The 19412-nt window shown below is 39.6% G+C and overlaps 1 protein-coding gene across 3 annotated transcripts; it reads right to left on the bottom strand.

Moving 5' to 3' along the window:
- Positions 1-799: 799 nt before the first annotated feature.
- Positions 800-12455, bottom strand: LOC133116822 (cordon-bleu protein-like 1). 3 transcript variants are annotated; one of them, XM_061226802.1, is made up of 12 exons: positions 12349-12455; positions 9913-10065; positions 9012-9219; positions 8454-8679; positions 8090-8131; positions 7879-7976; positions 6993-7196; positions 6548-6665; positions 3614-3833; positions 3177-3262; positions 2896-2976; positions 800-2659 (listed from the first exon to the last, which is right to left on the bottom strand). In XM_061226802.1, the coding sequence occupies exons 2-12, from the start codon at positions 10044-10046 to the stop codon at positions 1575-1577; spliced, it is 2502 nt and encodes an 833-aa protein (XP_061082786.1). In that variant the 5' UTR covers positions 10047-10065; positions 12349-12455; the 3' UTR covers positions 800-1574. The 3 variants fall into 3 exon arrangements, with proteins under 3 accessions (XP_061082786.1, XP_061082787.1, XP_061082789.1); XM_061226803.1 differs by having other exon boundaries at positions 800-2656; XM_061226805.1 differs by having other exon boundaries at positions 7879-7973.
- Between the last annotated feature and the right edge of the window lie 6957 nt (positions 12456-19412).

Below are 19412 nucleotides of genomic sequence, written 5' to 3'. Positions count from 1 at the left end.
GTGTATTTTGATGCTTGGAGTCATTGTCCGGTTGTGCAGTGTACCTGTGACCAAGTCTCAGCTTCCTAGGAGAGATAATGAGATTTGCCAAGAATTCCTGGTACTTTATCAAATTCGGTGTGTCATTGATCTTAATTAGTACCCCTGGACCACTTGCAGCAAAACATCTCCAAAACATCAATGACCCGCCACCATATTTGACTGTAGGTATGAGATGCTTCTACTTGAATGCATTTATTTTTTGATGCCAAGCATATTGATGGTGTGTATCGCTAAGACGTTATATTTTGGTCTCATCTGACCATAGTACTCTCTTCCAGTCACAATTCCAATGAGGTTAGCCAAACTCCAGATGCTTGGTTTTGTTTATCGTGCTCAGTAAGGGCTGTCTTCGTGGTATGCGGTATGTTTAACCGCTTATGTTTTTTTTGTACCCATTACCAGTCTTTTGCCTCTTCTGCATTGACCTTTCTTTGTCTTTTCCCTTGCTGATTGGTGACAATGGGATTTTGTTTGTTTGTTACCTCATTCTTATACGCCAGTGAAATTGGAAGTGACAAATTATAGTCAATTTAGACTGAGAATAACTACACTAAGTTTTTACAAAAATTGTTTTGCCAATTTCACTTTGATAGGTTGGTGGTTCTAATCCCGGTGTAGCCACAATAAGATCCGCACAGCCATTGGGCCCTTGAGCAAGGCCCTTAACCCTGCATTGTTCCACGGGAGGACTGTCTCCTGCTTAGTCTAATCAACTGTACGTCGCTCTGGATAAGAGTGTCTGCCAAAATGCCAATAATGTAATGTAATGATTTTATTTACAATAATTGTTAGGGGTGCCAATAATTTTGACACCTATGGTTTTCAGAAAAAAAGAGATCTTAATTACTCAATAAAAAACATTGATTGAGAATAAATGTATTGAAATGAAAGGGGTCTAATTATTTGCTATGGCTGTGGGGAGGCAGGGCATAATGTCCAATTAAGAACTCTAAGACTACTGATCTGTGTCAAGGCCTGTGACAGGAAATGCACATCTCAAACAGGACAGAGAGCCAGTTACAACTGTATGGCTGAATTTGAAACCCCTTTTAGCATTACATACCGGCTGCTCCCATACAGTCCATGTATGTGCTATGAGAGGGTTGAAATGTGGGATTGACTATTGACCCAAAGAAATGGACCATAGCTAAGGAGGAAACACAATACCTGGGATTTGTGTTGGGTCATGGAGTGATCTGGCCCCAGGTGGGGAAAGTTGCAGCCATTAAGTAAACCAGAGAAACCCTGGATGATACAGGTGGTTCATGCCAGGTGGTTTAACCTGAGCAGCAGCCTTGACTGAACTCACAAAGAGCAACATGCCAAACAAAGTTCAATGGACTGAACACTGAGGTTAATGGATAATGAAGTTAATGTGCTAATGGATTTGTTTATGAGTTTACTTGTTGTAAAAGATCAGTAAGTAATACATTGTCTTTTAGGAATTGTGGTAGTCCTGGTAGAAGTGGCTTTGGGTGTATAAGACTTGAGTAGAGCACCTTAACGATGGGAATTCCTTGAGTCACAGGCATTTATTTTTCCCCATCTGCCGACATCCTAACAATCCCACATTTTGGAGCAGGAGGCTGAGTGGGTGTGGCGAAGCGCTGGGATCTCTTCGACACAGTGAACACTGCCTTGGAGAAGGTGGATGGCTCTACGGTCTTGTATGGTTTGGGTGTGGCCAAGCTTGTAAGCTTCTCCAGGCTCAGTTCTGCTGGCCAAACCAGCTCATTGGTGGTGTATATTGTGTTGCCTTCGCCCAAACTACTCATTCCTCTGGGCTTTAGCTCATCTTCCTGCTGCGTCTCTGTAGCTTTCGGCCCTGTAGAAGGGAGAGGAGGAGGGGGAGGTGGGTAGGGGGGCACCGGTGGGATGCCGTTCTCCTCCTCAGCTCCCGTTGCTTCCCCTTTCCTTGCCCTCCCCGAGGCCTCCTCATCCTCTTGACCACAGTGAGAAAGAGCAAAAGTGTTGCTCTTGCTTGCTCCTGAGGTTACATCTTCTACAGAGGTTCTCGTTTGCTGTGGCAAACGGAAAGAGAGTGGTTTGGGCTTTGTTGCTGGAGGAGTTTTCCTTTCTTTGACGTCCTGCTCTGGTCCTGCCTCAAAGGCCCCATTGTAAGATGACGAGGGTTGGCTGTTATCTTCATCTGCTTCAGGTGCTTCAGCAGGGGCTGGGAGAGTGGGAGCCGTGTCACCACAGACAGCATTTTCAACCATTACAGTCTCATCACTGAGATCCTCCTCCTGTGTTTTGGAAGATTCACTGACTGAGACCTGGGCTTCACCAGACTCTGGGGTGGAGAGCATGGGAGAGCCTATAGCGTCATTCTCCTTCAAAGCCACAGCTGGATCCTCAAGGGTCAACGCCACCTCGAAGTACTTTAGCTTCCCCAAGCATTTTGAAGGCACAATGGTGTAAGTGGTCAACCCAGCCCTGGGTATGTACTGCCTCGCCAGCTCACTGGAGGACTCAGAATCCTTCAGAGGAGAGGGAGAGGATCCGGCTCCATTTTGGCACACAGTGTGTGCTGGTGATTCCTCAGTTACTGCAGGCAGTGGTCTCTCTCTACAGTGGGGCTCCTCCTTGGAAATGGCCATTTCATTGCTGTAGCCTGCTGGGAAAGTGGAGAAGGGTGAGGACCCAGAATGGGTATGACCGGCAATACTGATTGGATCACATGGTGCTTTCAACATCTCCTACTCCGTGATTATGCCCCATCAATGCCTTTGGTGTTCATCTAAAGGCGTTTGGTGTTCTAAAGACTGCTTACCTGCTCCCTGGGTCTCATGCTAAGACTTGCACCATGTAAATGTGTACCCATTCCAGAGTTTATTTCCTTTCTGTCCTCACCTGGAGTTTTGCCATTTTCTCCTGATAGACATGTTTTTTCAGTTCCTTCTTCTGCTGAACTTGAGTCACAGTCTGCAGAGACTAAAATATATATATATTTTTAACTAAAACATTAGTTTTTAAACTAATATGAATACACTCTTAGTACATTTGGCCTTGAGACTTGTTCTCAAAGATGTTTTGTTCATGACTTGGTTGTTCTTCCAACAACCGGTGGAAAATGTTTGTATGCCCTGGGGGACAAATGAACAATGAACTGTTGCATATTCTGTATCGCCCACCTGTATTTTCCCACTCAGAAGTATGGGTCTCTTCAACTTCCAGTGTTTCCTCATTGCAATCCTTGCTCTCTGGCTCCAATTCCGGTCTGGAAAACAAATTGCCACACATGTCCATGGTTTTTTAATTAGAAAAATGCTTTTTGAGCTTACTTTTGAGCAAATGCTTTTTTTTGTTGAAAAAAACCTTGGTTGGGGGAGAGGGGTGGAATTAACCATTAACTGGCATATATAATTGGAACATGTTTACAGTACCATGCTAGAAAGTTAAGATCCACTAGGGTCGAAATGTTGTCTTTATTAAGGGTGTGTAACAGTGTGTTGGCTTCCTTCTTTTCATGTATGTGCTTTTCAGCCCAGCACCTTACTAAACTGGATGTGTGTATGTACGCCACCTCTAAGACAGTTGGTACTTGCCCTCTGAGGACAGAATACTTAACTGTTCTTCCCCCATGTCCTGTTTGAGTGAAGTATCCTGTATCTCTGTGTTCGCTGGTGATGAGGCGGTCTCCGTTTTCCCAGAATCCATTGAAACCTCAGCCGATAAATCGAGGCTGTTTGGTTTGTCTTTAACAGCATGCGCAGTACTGATATCCAGGACTGCAGCAGTCACCGTCACCTCCTGCTCACTGATCTCCTCCAGGTTACTCAGGGCCACCACTGTACCACAAAACAACAATGGCGATGTGGAAGAAGATGTATAGGTGTGTGTGTATTTATTTATATAATTTCACAAATTTTCAGGAATGCTGTGTGTGAATGGTGTGTGTGCCCTGCAATGGATTGGCTTGCCCTAGGCAGCCCCCCAAGACCCTGACCAGGTTTTGTGATGTGGACTTATTTCTGTCAAACATTTTTTTTTACATTTTTATTTTAAAAAGAAAATAATTTGATTGTTAAAGATCAAGAATGGCTTAGAAAAACCTTCCAATCAATTTAAGATACTGTACATCTGGCACAAATTGATACCAGTCATCTTCTAAAATATATATAAATAGAAGGTGAGAGGAAGAGGGAGCCAAAACAGACAATAACATTAAAGAAACAAGAGGTAGGCAAAGGATTAATATTAATAGGATTAAAATTCAATCGCATGTAACAAAAGCAAACACAGTGATGAAGGAATGGTGTCTTGGAAGTCTCACAAGTTTTAAGGAGCTGGAACACTTGTAACAACATGAGATTTAATTTAAATTTATAGAATAAAATAAATATTTGCTAATATGAGATTCTTGTTCTATTTATATACTGTATCTCCTAGAGTTAGGCACAAATAAACTTGAAAAAAAAAACTAGACGGCTCTGATAAAATGCAGACTTGGAATGCGTTATTCCCCAGAAAAAGGTTAATCTGGAATTCATCCCTCAGTCTTCACTTGTGCTTTCTGCTGTAGGAAGCAGGCCCACATGAGTTGCACCAGCCCCTCATATCAGCTCACCAGATAAAGTCAATCCGCAGTTACTGTCACTGACTCAAATTTAAGAAGATGTTATAGATTACACACAACTTTTCTTTTTCTTTTTATGACAATGATGTGAAATACAGGAACTAAAAGGTTTCAAAGCCAAAACAAAAAAAAAAATGCTGGAGGCCCTTTGCAGGTGGTTCATGGGAACCACTCTGAAACCAGATTAATATTTTTTTTTATCAAGAAATGAAGTGCAACTGCTATAAAAGTTTCATGGTTCTTTCCTGTGTGCCCCCACATTTGAAACTACAGTTATGCAAAAAAGCCCTTTAATTTCAGATCTCCTTTTTTGTTTGATGTGGCCCTCCCCTAATGCCTTCTATTAAATCAAACTTCTTGTGAATTTCTCAGTTCAACTCAGTGTTATTATGTTATAATGAATGGAGGTTTTATTAAAGGGCATTTAATAAAAAGACCATAATGACAAAAAATATACTGCTTAAGACAAAAAGGAGTTTTTCAAAACCATTCATTCATTCATTATCCTAACCCCGCTTATCCTGAACAGGGTTGCAGGGGGGCTGGAGCCTATCCCAGCATACATTGGGCGAAAGGCAGGAATACACCCTGGACAGGTCGCCAGTCCATCGCAGGGCACACACACCATTCACTCACACACTCATACCTATGGGCAATTTAGACTCTCCAATCAGCCTAACCTGCATGTCTTTGGACTGTGGGAGGAAACCGGAGTACCCAGAGGAAACCCACGCAAACACAGGGAGAACATGCAAGCTCCACACAGAGAGACCCCGGCTGATGGGGATTCGAACCCAGGACCTCCTTGCTGTGAGGCGGCAGTGCTACCCACTGCACCATCCGAGCCGCCCCGTTTTTCAAAACCAGAAACTGTAAAATTATTGACTGGTCATTCACCTGAATCGAACTAAATATCTACGCATTTTTAAAAAAGCGTTTTGTCAGATGTACGATTCAGAATGAATTCACACACTTCTTCCTTTTAAAATTTTAAAATTTTTAAAATTCCTTTTAAAAGCTCACTGTATTTCCGTAAATTTTCTGTGAACTGTAGATTGGCTTGCAGTTGATTTTTTAAATAAAAAAATATATGTAAAATGAATATAAAGTAAAATGTAATGTCATTTGTGCACAAGGATTGATCATTAAAAGAGAGATAATTAAAATAATTGTGAGTTATGTGAACTGTTGATGATGTTGAAATTGAACTTCTGATCAGTTGCCTCAAATGAAACCACGAATTTCATAAGAAAGCAATGCACAGAAAAAACCTACAGAAGATTGATTTAATTGATAGATTGAGTACAATTAACACACAAGACCAGATAACCACACAAACAATGAAGAAAAGATGAGAAGAAACGTAAAAGAAATGACACATGAGGATGAAATAGGCCACCACAAAGTGGAGAGGTGATTGGAGAGGTCAGATCAGCAGGACAGAGCAGGCAAACAGGACAGGAGTCTGGAAGCTGACACTTAAGCACCCTCCTCTTGTGACTCCAAGTCTGTCGAGAAAAGAGCCACTGATTCAAAATGTCCTCTGTGACCATGCTACGCTGTACAGACAAACAAACATCCACCATGAGTCATGGAGGCAAATGCAGTAGGAAGAGATGCAGGACTTAATAAGTAGGCTTTTATGGATGCAAAATATTGGGAGAATTGGGATGCTTGCCGCCCCAATGTTTGGAAGGAAAGGCTATGAGGTTGAAGAATCACCAGCCTTCCAACTAACTCAGACTAATGCACTGCATGCAAATAGAATATTCTACTGGGTATATGTAATTACTCAGCATAAAGTTCTGACAAAAAGAAATATTTTACCTGTAATAAAGCCCATCCTCTAAGGACCACTATAAAGACAAACAATGGACCGAATAATGCATGTCCCCGTGACCTTACAATGCAGGACATAAGACAAACCTTTAATGCTCTTATCCTGCTTGAGTTCCTCTGGTGTACTTATGCAGGGGAGCACAGGGGGAGGAGGGGCCTTCCTCTTCAAACCTTTCAGAGAGCCATGACCGATTCCAGAGTCCTCCTGAACATTGCGGGAGAAACTTAGCTATGTTACTATTAATTAATACATATACTAATTAGTTATGTATGATTTATAGTCACACTTGCCACTGAATAAACATCTGGGAGCTTGTTCATCCTGCAGCTCCAATAGAGTGGCATGTGTGCATTTCAGCTTTCTGCACAGATGCTGTTTACCAAATACAGTTCAGCACTTTGTCTGAACAGTATGGAGTGCACTGTATATGCTGGATATACTGTATACCCAAGCAGTTAATCTCCTCCAGTAAAACATATGACACACCCAATCCTGCAGACAGAGAAAGGAAACTGAGGGTGATTCACTGACCTGACCCTTATCAGGTTTGGCGTGGGACAGAGAGTCAGTGTGAAGATTGCTGAGGTTGGAGGGGAAACACTGGGATGCCATCATGGGGGGCAGGGGAGCCCGTCTCTTCTTTGGTGCGATGGAGAGCCCTGCAGAGCTGCCTGTGGGTCCATGGCCACCATCTTTGGTCAAGGCTGGAGACACCGAGGCACTCACACTGGCCACCTTAAGAACAAGCTCAAATCAAAATTCACTTTTTCCTCTATTTAGTCAATTCTTCATAACCATATGAACTTATCTTAAAGGTACAATATGTGATTTTGGACTTCTAATGGTCAGGAGAGGAATTGCGGCAAGGAACACCCTCAACGCACAACATTGTTTATTCCCCCCCCCCGGAAACCAATTTTCAACCAATAAGCTTGAATTATCGTATAGCTATACTGTGTTTTGAAACCCGAATTACCTGAATTATATACACAAGCAGAGTCAATGAGCCTTTTTCAACGATAGGAAGGGATTTACAATGGTCTTGTAACAAATAAGTTGTATGTCTATCATATGTGTGTCAATTTTTCGTTCTCCACCAATCAATATCCTTTTCACATAGTGGCACGCATCTTCATTTGACGTCCCCCTCATCATTTGACATCAGTAAAATCAAGGCCCCCTTCAAAAAATTCCCCTGGAAGATCCATTTCACTTGTTGTTACAGTACATCACATCGCGGAAGCTAGTGCTGCTCTAACTTCTGTTTCAGCTTGTCCTTAAAATAACAAATCATTACAACAATCAAAGGACACCATATCTGTGTTTGCTGAGAAAGACACCTGTGTTCCTGTGTGCTTCTACTACAAAGCACCAATCTTCATTGGTTAAGGAATCCACAGAGAAGCTCAGTACAGACCTGATCTGGTGTCTTCTTGCTTCTTCTAAAAATGCTGAACAACCCTTTGTTTTCTTTCTCCTTCAGCACTTGGTCTTTTCTTAATACATTTTCATCTTCTTGAGTAAAAATAGACAAAAGTAAAGAAATTAGGCAAGAGGTTGTTTCCTATAAAATAAACCCCACATTAGGAGTCAAGTGCTGGAGATAGGTGAATGTATCGAGCATTTACCTTCATTTCTTGGTGAGGCTGGCAATTTGTCTGAGCAAACGCCTGTTAAAAACAGACCACAGGTCATCACATGCCTGTAACTAAATTGATAGTTATTATGTATTAAACATGGTAATTACCCAAATGACACTTTCAGTTAGGTCAAATGTTAAAAGACAATTGGAATAACTTACAAACTTATCCACAAAAGTTAGAATAAGATATGGATTTAAATTCGAGTCCACATTTAGAATTTGGTCAATTCACACTTGTGCACGGACGCATACACACACACACACACACACACACACACAAAGACATGCATTTTATCATTCCTATTTCATGGACAACAACTGCTGCAGAAGGAATATTTAAACGAGATTGCCTTTTGAGTCCACAGCATAGACCTCTCTCAAGCCAAAGTCATTCAGGGAGTGTGCTAAGTCCAGAGGTTCTTCTGAGCAGGGGTTCCTCAGTAAAACTGTGGTACTTCGGTCAAGTTCACACTTTGCACAAATCGCAGACATTAGCTCCTCGACAGGGACCAGGGGGCTGACCCTCACCACGGTCTTGTGTGCAGTTTTGTAGTTTATGACAAGGCGAACGGTAGCCTGTAGATTAACATAAACATGACGTATGCATTACAGTACTCATTCCATTTTCACAATTAAAAATATAAATATACTAAATAGCCTAGATGGTGGCATATCATCCCTTCAAAATGGAATATACTGCAATATAGTTTTTATATTATAAAAAAATATATATTATCAAAAATCCAGCTTCCATGATCCTGGACAGAGACATTAGTGCTTATTTTATTTCTGTTTATAACTGAACTGTGAATGTGTAGGGGCAAAAACATTAGATTGTAATAATACCCGAAACAGCATTGTAAGTGTATTTTTTATGATGCAGACCATTTACACTAGTAATAGATTACCTCTGGCATTGAAGGGCTCTGCTTCCTGTTCTTGTTGGCCATTCCTTTGGGTTTGATCAGCATTTTCTTTACTTCAAGAGTTTCAATCGGTGCATTTGGCTTGAACTTTATGCAGTTCCCACTGGTGGATATTAGCTCAACAGTGTGGTTGGATGGGTTCAGGTGGTATTTTGCACAGAGAATAATAAATAGGTCCATCACTGGCTTGCTACACCCAAAATGAAAAGAAGATTAGATTTACTAATATGTATCATTTATCTTCATCATTGCTCTCTCACGCCTAAATAAAATGTGGGGTAATAAAATTTTTTCCTCTGCATTCAGTCCTTCATCTTTCTGTTCCGACACCAACCCTGTTCCTCAACACTAACCCTGTTCCTCTTCCTGTTCCCCGACACTAACCCTGTTCTGTTTCATTTGCATTTAACCCTACTTTTCTTCCTGTGCAGTTGGTCCCTCTCCATATTCAGCAGAAAGGATAGCAGTCTATATTCTTTACTCTTTCTTCCTCTTGTACCTTGTTAATTTGCACACAGCCATGTTCCTGTTCTACACATTTGACTCAGTTCCCCATACAATTTTCCAGAGAGGATAATGGTCTCTATATCAGTGGTAACCAACCCTGTTCCTGGAGATCTATTGTCCTGTAGGTTTTCACTCTAATTCTAACAAAGCACACTCATTCAACAGGTAGAGATCTTGATGAGCTGTTATTTAGTGCAGTCAGGTGTGGCAAATTATGGCAACAGGGTGGTAGATCTCGAAGAGCAGGGTTGATTACCACTCTATATGCACTCGGCCCTGTTCCTCCTTCTGCTCTTTTTGCTCTGAACTCTCGGCTCTCAATCGTGTTCTAAATCTCACAGCTGTTGGCTCACACGTCTGTCAGAGCGTGTCTCACCTCCCGTGTATTGTAACGGTTTTCTCCACACCACCAGGCAGTGCCACGCCCAGGGTCAGGACCTTCTCAACCAGGTTCTCCTTCTGGCTCATGTCCGTGTCAGGGGATGTTTTGTCCATCTCAGTGTGAGTCATGTCTTATCCAAACTTCTCACTTCAGGGTTGGAGAAGGAGGAGATTTTATTAATCTTTTGCATATATGCTGTCATTGTGTCTAATTTATTGCACTGAGTAATGCGTAAGAGTGTAACATCATTAGAAACAGAAGTAGATGACGTATTTACCCATTAATTCAGTGTTATTTATTGTTAGCTATTGCTATTTAAGTGAATTATATTCTCATAAGTTTTCATCATAATGACATGTAGGAGCTATATTATCATCAAATAATACTGTTACTCAGAGACACTAAGAAATAGAGATCATCATTTTAGGCAAACACAAACCTAGGAAGAATGGATGAAGTGTGAAGGGGATATTCTGACTCTGAGTCCTGGCTCTACAGGGGATGAGGCACCTCACTGCCGTTGCATTGTACGTGTGATTAGTTTAAGAACCCTGTGACATACTGTAGACTGAATAATTCCCAACAGACCATCTGGCAGCTAAGAAACTCAGGATATCCTCTGATTTCTTTCTGTTTTTGTACATCTTACTGAAGTGACAGTATCCTAGGCGGGAACTACGTGAAATAAATAGAATAATTCATGTTTTGTACTTCCCTGCTACTGATTAACCTGCAGTACCTGCTCCATAACTGAAAAAATTGTTAACAACATGAACACTCTAATAGTTTTCATATTTATAAGACATATGCGACAAAGTATTGAACATGACAACTTTCATTTATATAATAACAATTTATTGTACATAACATTAACATGTCCTAAATGTTACGGTGCCCTGAAATAAAAGCTGAGACTGCGCTGAATGTTCACCACAGGCAAATTGTGGAGTACAGAAGCAAATTAAGAAAACATTTATTTGTCTCAAACATTATGGAGCTTACTGTGTATACATATTTGTTGATGGTTTAAGTTCTAAATGATCTTCAAATGATGTGTAGGAATATAAGAAATGTAATATTTGTAGTTTCATTACTCAAATTTCCATACCTGGTAGACTTGCAGTTAAATGTACAGATTTCTGCTCAGGCAGTAGAGTTATGTTACTTTGTATGATGGCTAGTGACAGTGGCATACTAACAGTGGCATTCGGCACATACACTTTATTGTTCCACGGCAGCAGGGAATACCTCAGAAGGGTTGAAAGTCCTCAAAATGTCAAGAGGCCACATGCAAGACACATTCCACAATCCACACAAAAGTGTAAAGTCCGATTTTGACCCGTATACTTTAACCCATTACAATAAGCACTAAATATACACAATATTCAGAAGGTGTCCCAATATCCCATTTAAGGCTGACTCTTTAAAACCGACCACACTATTTTCTACTCTGATTGTTTATGTCTTCTGCCTTGATTTGCCTTTGTTTTTTTTAACTGATCATATATGTTCTTCATATTCATGCCAAATGGGGCAAACATAAATTGTACCTATTGTTAAATTAACTTTAGTCAATAGTGTTTAGAGTTCCGAGGGCAAGTCTACAACCAAAAATAAGAAAATGTTAAAATGTAGACCCAATATCATACAGCCAGTCTTGCACAACCAAATGTGTAGCTATTTTTATACTGAACCACTGAAGCCAATAGACGAGGGCTATTTGTACACCCACTGTATGCAACTGCGCAACCCATTCGAATTGCACCAATAATTCAAGCACAAAGAATATTAATTCAAGAAAACACAAAGTACAGGTACGCGTAGGCCTACCTTACTTTCAAAAGAAAAGTAGGCCTGCGGTATTACCATTTCATGTTTGTTTCTATGAATTTCTATGAATTTCAAAATAAAATCAGAATCACGCAAACAACTTGTAGTAAAGTCTTACAACTGAAATTCAATGTCTGTGTGAATCCAGGCGTTACAAATACCCATGTGAAAAAAAGGTATTAAAGATGCTTTCATTTCGTTTTTGTCAATTTCAGTCTTAAAAACGTACGTAAAATAGTTGTGCTATAGGTCAAAACAACTTTCAGGCAGTTGCCACTGAACACAGCCTATCGCCTACGTATTTCTCACTGTTTTCGACACGAGCACCCAACTGCAGCAAAATGAAGTTAAGGCATTTACCTTCAGTGAGGCATGAACAGGGCATTCCCCAAGTAGGTTAGGAAAAACATAATAGCGTAACGATATAATTATTATTTCTGAACGAATAGCCTACACCAAATGCGAGTAATTATGGTATTCAGTAGACAATATAAAAGTATGTCTGGATACAAACGTAAACGATCAGATTGGTGTACTGTGCACAAAAAGCCGAAGAAACCCAAGCACAACCATTAATAAAATAATTAATAATCTACTCACTTCAAACGAGTGGAGGTGAACTGAACGTTTTCGTATTACGGTCTTCACAACTTTTAATGACACGGAGTGCCAATTTGGTCCTTAGGGAGAAGGTGTGTACACACAAGCTGTATGCAAAGTGACCTGGTCTTACAACATCCAGTGTATTTTAAGATCTGAGTTAAACCATAAAAACAGCTGGATTGCTCGCGTTACGCCTTCTCACAGCAACGTGCGAGTGAGTAAGACTTTTTTTTTAGAAGACAATGTGGAATTTGTCGTTAACTGGTCACGTACAAAAATAGAAATAACTTGTCTAGTGCATATTTTTTCCTCCTTGCAATAAAGGATATTTGCTCAAACATGTCGGTTCAGAATTCATATGTATAATTGTCAGAAAGCATTAGAGTGCTAAACAAAATCATTACTATTATAATGTATCAAATTATTCGGTTTACATAATGAGGGTTTGTTGTGGTGCAAGCTGCCTGTATTGTACAGCAGTTTTAGGCATAAGGATTGCCAAATCAATATCTGAATTGTACATGGCTAAATGCCAAATGCAGGCTTGAAGAGTGCATTGCTGCAAGAGTTGCCACAACCATTGTAATAATGGATGACATCCATTGATAGTCCAGCATGTTTCAGAACAAGGATTTCAACTACAGGTGGCCGACAACTTGGATTTCACTATTTCCTTGCATCCTTACCTCTCCTGGATTCTGATCTGTGGATTTTCCTGTTAAATACTTGCAGGTTCTATTGGCTCCAGAAACTTGCTGGGCCTATCCTTGTTGTGTGGACAGTATTTGCTCTACCCAGCCCTGTGGCTTCAGTAAATCTGTGTCCAGTATTGTATCCCTTTTGACGTGGCCATTCCGGGGAGAAAGCTCTTTAGGTTTATGTTACTGGAGCTCTACAGCCAATTGTGTGCAGACTGTAATCAGCTTTGTAATCAGCCTGGGACCTGCATTCTAGCCAATTAAATGCAGTGCGGACAGTAGCATCTTTTATACAGCATGTTTTCAGGCTGTCCTCATACAGGATATGATGTCACTGTCACTGTCCAAACAAAGAAATAACTACAATAACATCTCTTCAGAGGGTATAAATCAAGATACATTTGCACTCAGTGATCACGTTATTAGGTAGATCTGTACACCAGAATTGAGAAGAAATGTGATCTAAGTGGCTTTGACCGTGGAATGATTGTTGGTGTCAGACAGGGTGGTAGAGCACAACAGTCTCTAGAGTTTGCAGAGAATGGTGCGAAAAACAAAAAACATCCAGTGAGCAGCAGTTCTGTGGGCAGAAATGCGTTGTTAATGAGAGAGGTCAGAGGAGAAGGGCCAAACTGGTTAAAGCTGACAGGAAGGTGACCGTAATGCAAATAACTGCACATCACAACAGTGGTATGCAGAAGAGCATCTCTGAACACACAATGCATCAAAACTCTAACTCTAAAACAACAGCAGAGGACATAATAAGTCTAAAAAATAAGTCTAATATGTAATAAAGTGCTCACTGAGTGTATATAACACTGTGTAGGCTATTAACCTTTTTTCTATTAGACTATAGAAAAATATGGACCTAGTGACATAACAATCCACGCATGCTAGCCCCACCCGCCACTGTCCAAAAGAAAAACAAGTTGTGGAAACGGAAAAGTGAAACACAAGCAAAAACAGTAGTTGTGCCCAGATAACATTTTTATGTTTTAGTTCTCTGAGCCTATTTCCACCAGATACTGTGCTGAAATTTTTATATATTATAAAGCAATGGCATGTCCATGGCTGGATGATGTGGTTACTCCATACAACCTATTCTTATAATGTAGGGTGACATACCTGATTGTATGTGAACATATTATTTTGTCAGCAAAAATATACTTTTTTCCCTCAAATAATGGGGCCCACCAACTAAAGAATATTACAATGTGCTGTTTTTCTTAATGGTGAGTGTCTGGCTGTATTTGAGATTAAACTTTAAATTTGAGAAACTTTTTAAAAGGTTAAGATTCATCTGCCAAGATTAAGTCTTATACATTCATGCAGAATATAGAGTCGCTGACAGTGAAATTATGCTTGTATGGGGCTATTCTGTTTCCTATGGTAGCCACCAGTCTCAAAAGTATGCGGTCAGGATTATTAGCAAGCTTGGGTGGGAATTTAAGACACGGCAAAGAGAAAGCGCAGGGCTTTTTGGTTGGATAATCCCCTTCAATGCGTTTATTAATATATTTTAAATAGGCATCCTTTGGATATATATTTATGTAGTCTCCATTACAATGCTACCATCAATATTGCAAAATTAAGTTCGAATGTGTTGTTTAGAATTAGAGGTGTTTGTACAGTAGGCTATTTAATGCACTGTTGACACTCCCCTGTAATGATTTGCATTGCCACTAGATGGCATCCCTTCTCTGTTTGCCGTTTTCTTCGGGTACAGGAGAAACTTTTACCATCATTTTTTTTATCTGTGTAGGTGTTGTGTTTGTTATCTATCAAGTTTTTAATGTAAAAAGCAGTATGTTTTCAAAGAAACTAAAAAGGGCTAAATTGATAGTCAAATTTGTTTTAGTTTTGTTGCGAGTAATTTCTGGACACTTCTTTTTTAATTTCGGTTTTGTTTAATAGTGAGTACACGTTCACAATTTAATATTAAGACATTGCTATTTATAAATATTTCTCAATGTAAACATTTCCATCCGTCATGTTTAACTGCTAGTCACGTGCATTTTACTGTACTATAATGGATGACGTTAACGACTACGTATGATATCGATACTGTAGCCCATTATGTAGATGCTATGTGGACTTCACTTCAGAGCAAACGAGGTCTGTCACTAAAAGCACTTGCAGCGCGTAGCACAAAAGTAGAAACGGCGCGTACCACAAAATTAATTCACCTTCTGCGTCAGATTTTCTTAACTCGCGGTATATTTTTACCACTTTTTCTTGCAAAGCTCACATTGAAGCGGTATGAAGCTCTCGGAAAATCTGGCGTCATTCCTACCAAGTAATAATGAGTGGCCGGAAGCGCTGTTCGGAGTGTTAAAAGCGTAGACTGACAGCAATGGAGTAGTACTCCCGTATGAATGATCATCTGCACCACACCCTGGATCATACTATTACAATTGTGGAAACTTATCCTTGATTATTACTTCCAAAGTTTTGACACAATCATCAGAAAACACAGGACCGAACCTGCATCCAAAACATACATACCTTCCTCGTTTCATAATGGTGAGTACAGAGATGACTGGGCGGCTGTGGGATGCAGGAAGGTTACGCAAAATATTGTACAATTATAGATGCACTGTTAGTTGCAAAATAATTACAAATCGGATAAACCTTCGCGATTCAACAGTTATTTTTCTTCATGTTACGATTGATTTCCCTTCTGAAGGTCTGTTTTTATTGCAGAGTAGTACTTTCACATATCCCACGCCAAAAAAGTTTAATGAAATAAATGTGATTATTATAGGCTACTGTATATGGTGCTGTCATTTTGAGTTGAGTTTGCTTGTGCGGAGTTGCCTCTGATACTCTGCCTACATGTTAAATTAATAACTTTAGCTTTACCCTAATTCATTTTAAGTAATTGCCTTGATGTTTAAAATAGGCTACACAGAAGTATATTGTCATGCCAACAAATCCAGTTTTAGAATAGAATCAGTGAGGTGACAACCAAATTCTATAGATCATGTAATAAAGTGTTATTTAAAATGGAAGTAAGCATCCATATATGCAACAACTATCATGTTCTACTCTTCTTCTGTGAGATCGACATAGGTCAGTGCGTGGGATGTATAGTATATACTCTTTATTTTAGTCTGAAAGGCAAGAACTCTGGCAGATGAAAAACGATACATTTAATTAAATTGTCTTAAATTTGGTTCCTGTATAATTTCAGTTCCAGTTTTCCATATTTCAAATGTTTTGGCACCATATGCCTTGGCTATCTCGTTGTGATACTAGTATTGGTTGTCATTATAGAAGATTAAAAAACGATTCCGCTTGTCAGTTGGCATACATTGGATAGGATAAGTTTTTAAAGTAAAGAACGTCGACTATTTAAACGGGCTGTATGAATACGCTATATGTTTTATTGTTATTTTAACGGGTGAGTGGACAAAAACGCTGGCGATCTGTTTATCCTCCCAGACTCACTGAGCAGGGTGGAGTTGTTTCTGTCAATAATAGTGGTGAGCCGTCTCTTTTGAAATGTGTCTCTTTCCTGTAGGCTATGTGGAAAGCTGCACTGCCCTCTTGCCAATTTAAAATCTGGGACGGGCAATGGACAGATTGATATTTCACATGCTCAGTGATTTTCATACCGAGTAGTTTAATTTCATACGTATGTAGACGCATAGTTTAGGCGTATCATCAGCCTTTCTCATTGCACTTTTATACGGGATGAAACCCTTCCAAGTAGGCTACGTACAATTGAAATGCAATTACGATGATAAACTTTTTGATATTTGCATTGTTTTGTAATACTGGGAATATGTTATTTCATAAGGCGCAAATTGAAATAGACGTAGAAATAGGACGTTTATAATCGTTTTATTTATACTCGTTCCGTTTATAATTCGTGATTTGCGTCTAAAAGAGGCGAGTTTGACCTGAGTTAAACGTTGTAAGTTGCTGATTTCTCGTAACCTACTACTGTATATTACTGTATATTGGCCTATACACATTGTAGCAATAATTTCCAGTCTTTAATTGATGAATGATGGCCAAGAAATGATATAACCAGATACTTTTGACCGCCCAGCCATAATCCAATATTATAATAATCATAATGTAATTATAATTTGTTTGTCTGACCTATCTGAACAATAAAATGATTACCAGAAGTCCAATAGGCTTTATTTATTTTTGTGTGTATTTTTCCAGATTGTGGTTACAGCCCATTATGCTGCGGGGTAATCTGATTATCACTGTTTGCATCCCCCAGACTTCACCGTGATCGAGTGATTGCTCCCTGTTATTGCCTTCCTTTCTTCCTTTCTGTTCTGTTTTTATGAAATGATGGGAAATAACCGTCCCATATTCACATTCACCCAGGTATGACCGTACCATCATATACCAGCACGAGTCCTTGGGTATATGACCGTATATATACAGTGCAGTCTGTAAATATTTGGACAATGGTGTAATTGGATTTGAAAGAGAAATAATGAATATGAGGTAAACATGCAGATCCTCACCTTTAATTTGAGAGTATTTGCATCCGTATCAGGTGATCATCTGTGGAGGGATTACATATCTTTTTATATATAGTCCCCACAATTTTAGGGGATCAAAAGTAATTGGACAGCTTCTCATGCATTTCTAATTAGACAGGTGTATTCAATCGCTTCCTTTGTGCTTGTACAGTATATGCAAGCTTTCAGTATCTTGTCTTGATTCTAGGACTTTCATTGCCTTTGGAGCCTGTTTTTGGTATTTGTCCACGAGGATGAGAGTTGTTCCAAAGAAAATCAAGGAAGTCATTATGAGGCTGAGAAATAAGCAATGAGAGACATTGGCCTAACATTCAAGCAAACTACCCAAACACACCATAGCTAGCTGCGTTGCACATTTCATTGTCACATAGGTCTAATATGGCTAAATGAGATATTTATGATGACATCAGATATTAGAAAGACAGTGTTGAACTATTTTATGTTTGAGAGATAGGACAACAATCTAGCTCCACTCTTGCTTCACATCTGAAGAAATTCTTCCACTGTGAGAAGACAACTCAATGACCCCAAGTAACTGCTGAAAAGATGTCCTGGTGTTCTCAGAACAATGGACTTAAGTGACTTAAAGTTGATTAGACTAAGCAGGGGACAATGCCCCCTGGACTGACCACAGTTCAGCCTAGACCTCAACATCATTGAATTTGTTTAGGATTACTTGGATTGAGAGAAGCAGAAAATGCAACCAACTTCTAAGGCTGAACTTCGGTGTTCACAAGAAGCATGGAAAAATATCCCTGCCTATTTCAGTTAAAGCAAGTCTCCCAAAAAGAATGGAAGCTTTGATAAAGGCAACGGGTAGACACACTCAATACTGAAAGATTTGATATTGTACATAGTTGTGGATGTGTTTGCGTAATTGTTTTGTTGAATATACTCTCAGTAACAATTTTGTTATATATTAATTAAACTTGTTGACTTCTGCCGCTGTAGTCCATCCAATTCAAGGTTTGACGTGTTGTGTGTTTAGGGTTGCTCTTCTGCTCCTGTGGTTATTTGAGTTACTGTTGCCTTCCTGTCAGCTTGATCCAGTTTCAGCTTGAACGAGGCCATTCTCCTCTGACCTCTGTCATTAACTAGGCATTTTCACCCACCCAACTGCCACTGAGTGGATATTCTTTTTATTTTTCGCACCATTTTCTGTAAACCCTAGAGACAGGTCTGCATAAAAACCTCAAGACATCAGCAGTTTTGACCATGCTTGCATGATTTTATGCATTTTTTAAATTTATTGAGTTGCTGCTACATGATTGGCAGATTAGATATTTGCAGTGACAAGCTGGTGTCCCAAATGGTCACTGAGTGTATGTTTGCTGTACTATTTTCTGGCACTGAAAAAAATTAGTTTGCAGTTAATGGCTGTTTTCACTGAGAAGTAAATGAAAGGATTGTTTAGGCAGCGTCCTATGGTGTTGAAATCTGAACAGCTAACAGATGTCTTTTGGTCATTGTAAATAGGTCATTAATGATGCACATATTTATTTGGATTTCTTTTACTGAAACCTAGCTTATGCGCATAATGAAAGCAACAATGTTTGGTCTCAGACAAATACTCTGGCATTTAGAAATGGATGCAGGCAGCAAAAGCTCCTGTTTCTCTTTGTGAGTGGGGACCCATAGGTTGGAAACCCCTCAAATATTAATTCTACATCTTGATTATTTTTCAAGATCACATGTTTATGGGGATAAATAGCATGTTTATAGAAAATCTGAAGTGAAGTATAATTCAGAAGCAATGGGAGTATGCTAGCACCATGTGATGTTCTGCAGGCTGTTGCCTTTCATAAATATTTGATCAGCTTTAAAGGGTATTTAAAGTAATTGGCTCCCTCAT

The sequence above is a fragment of the Conger conger genome, chromosome 17 (assembly GCF_963514075.1).
Source record: "Conger conger chromosome 17, fConCon1.1, whole genome shotgun sequence".
Taxonomy (NCBI): Eukaryota; Metazoa; Chordata; class Actinopteri; order Anguilliformes; family Congridae; genus Conger; species Conger conger.
Note: the sequence above shows the minus strand (reverse complement) of the source record. Positions and strands in the feature narration are given on the sequence as shown.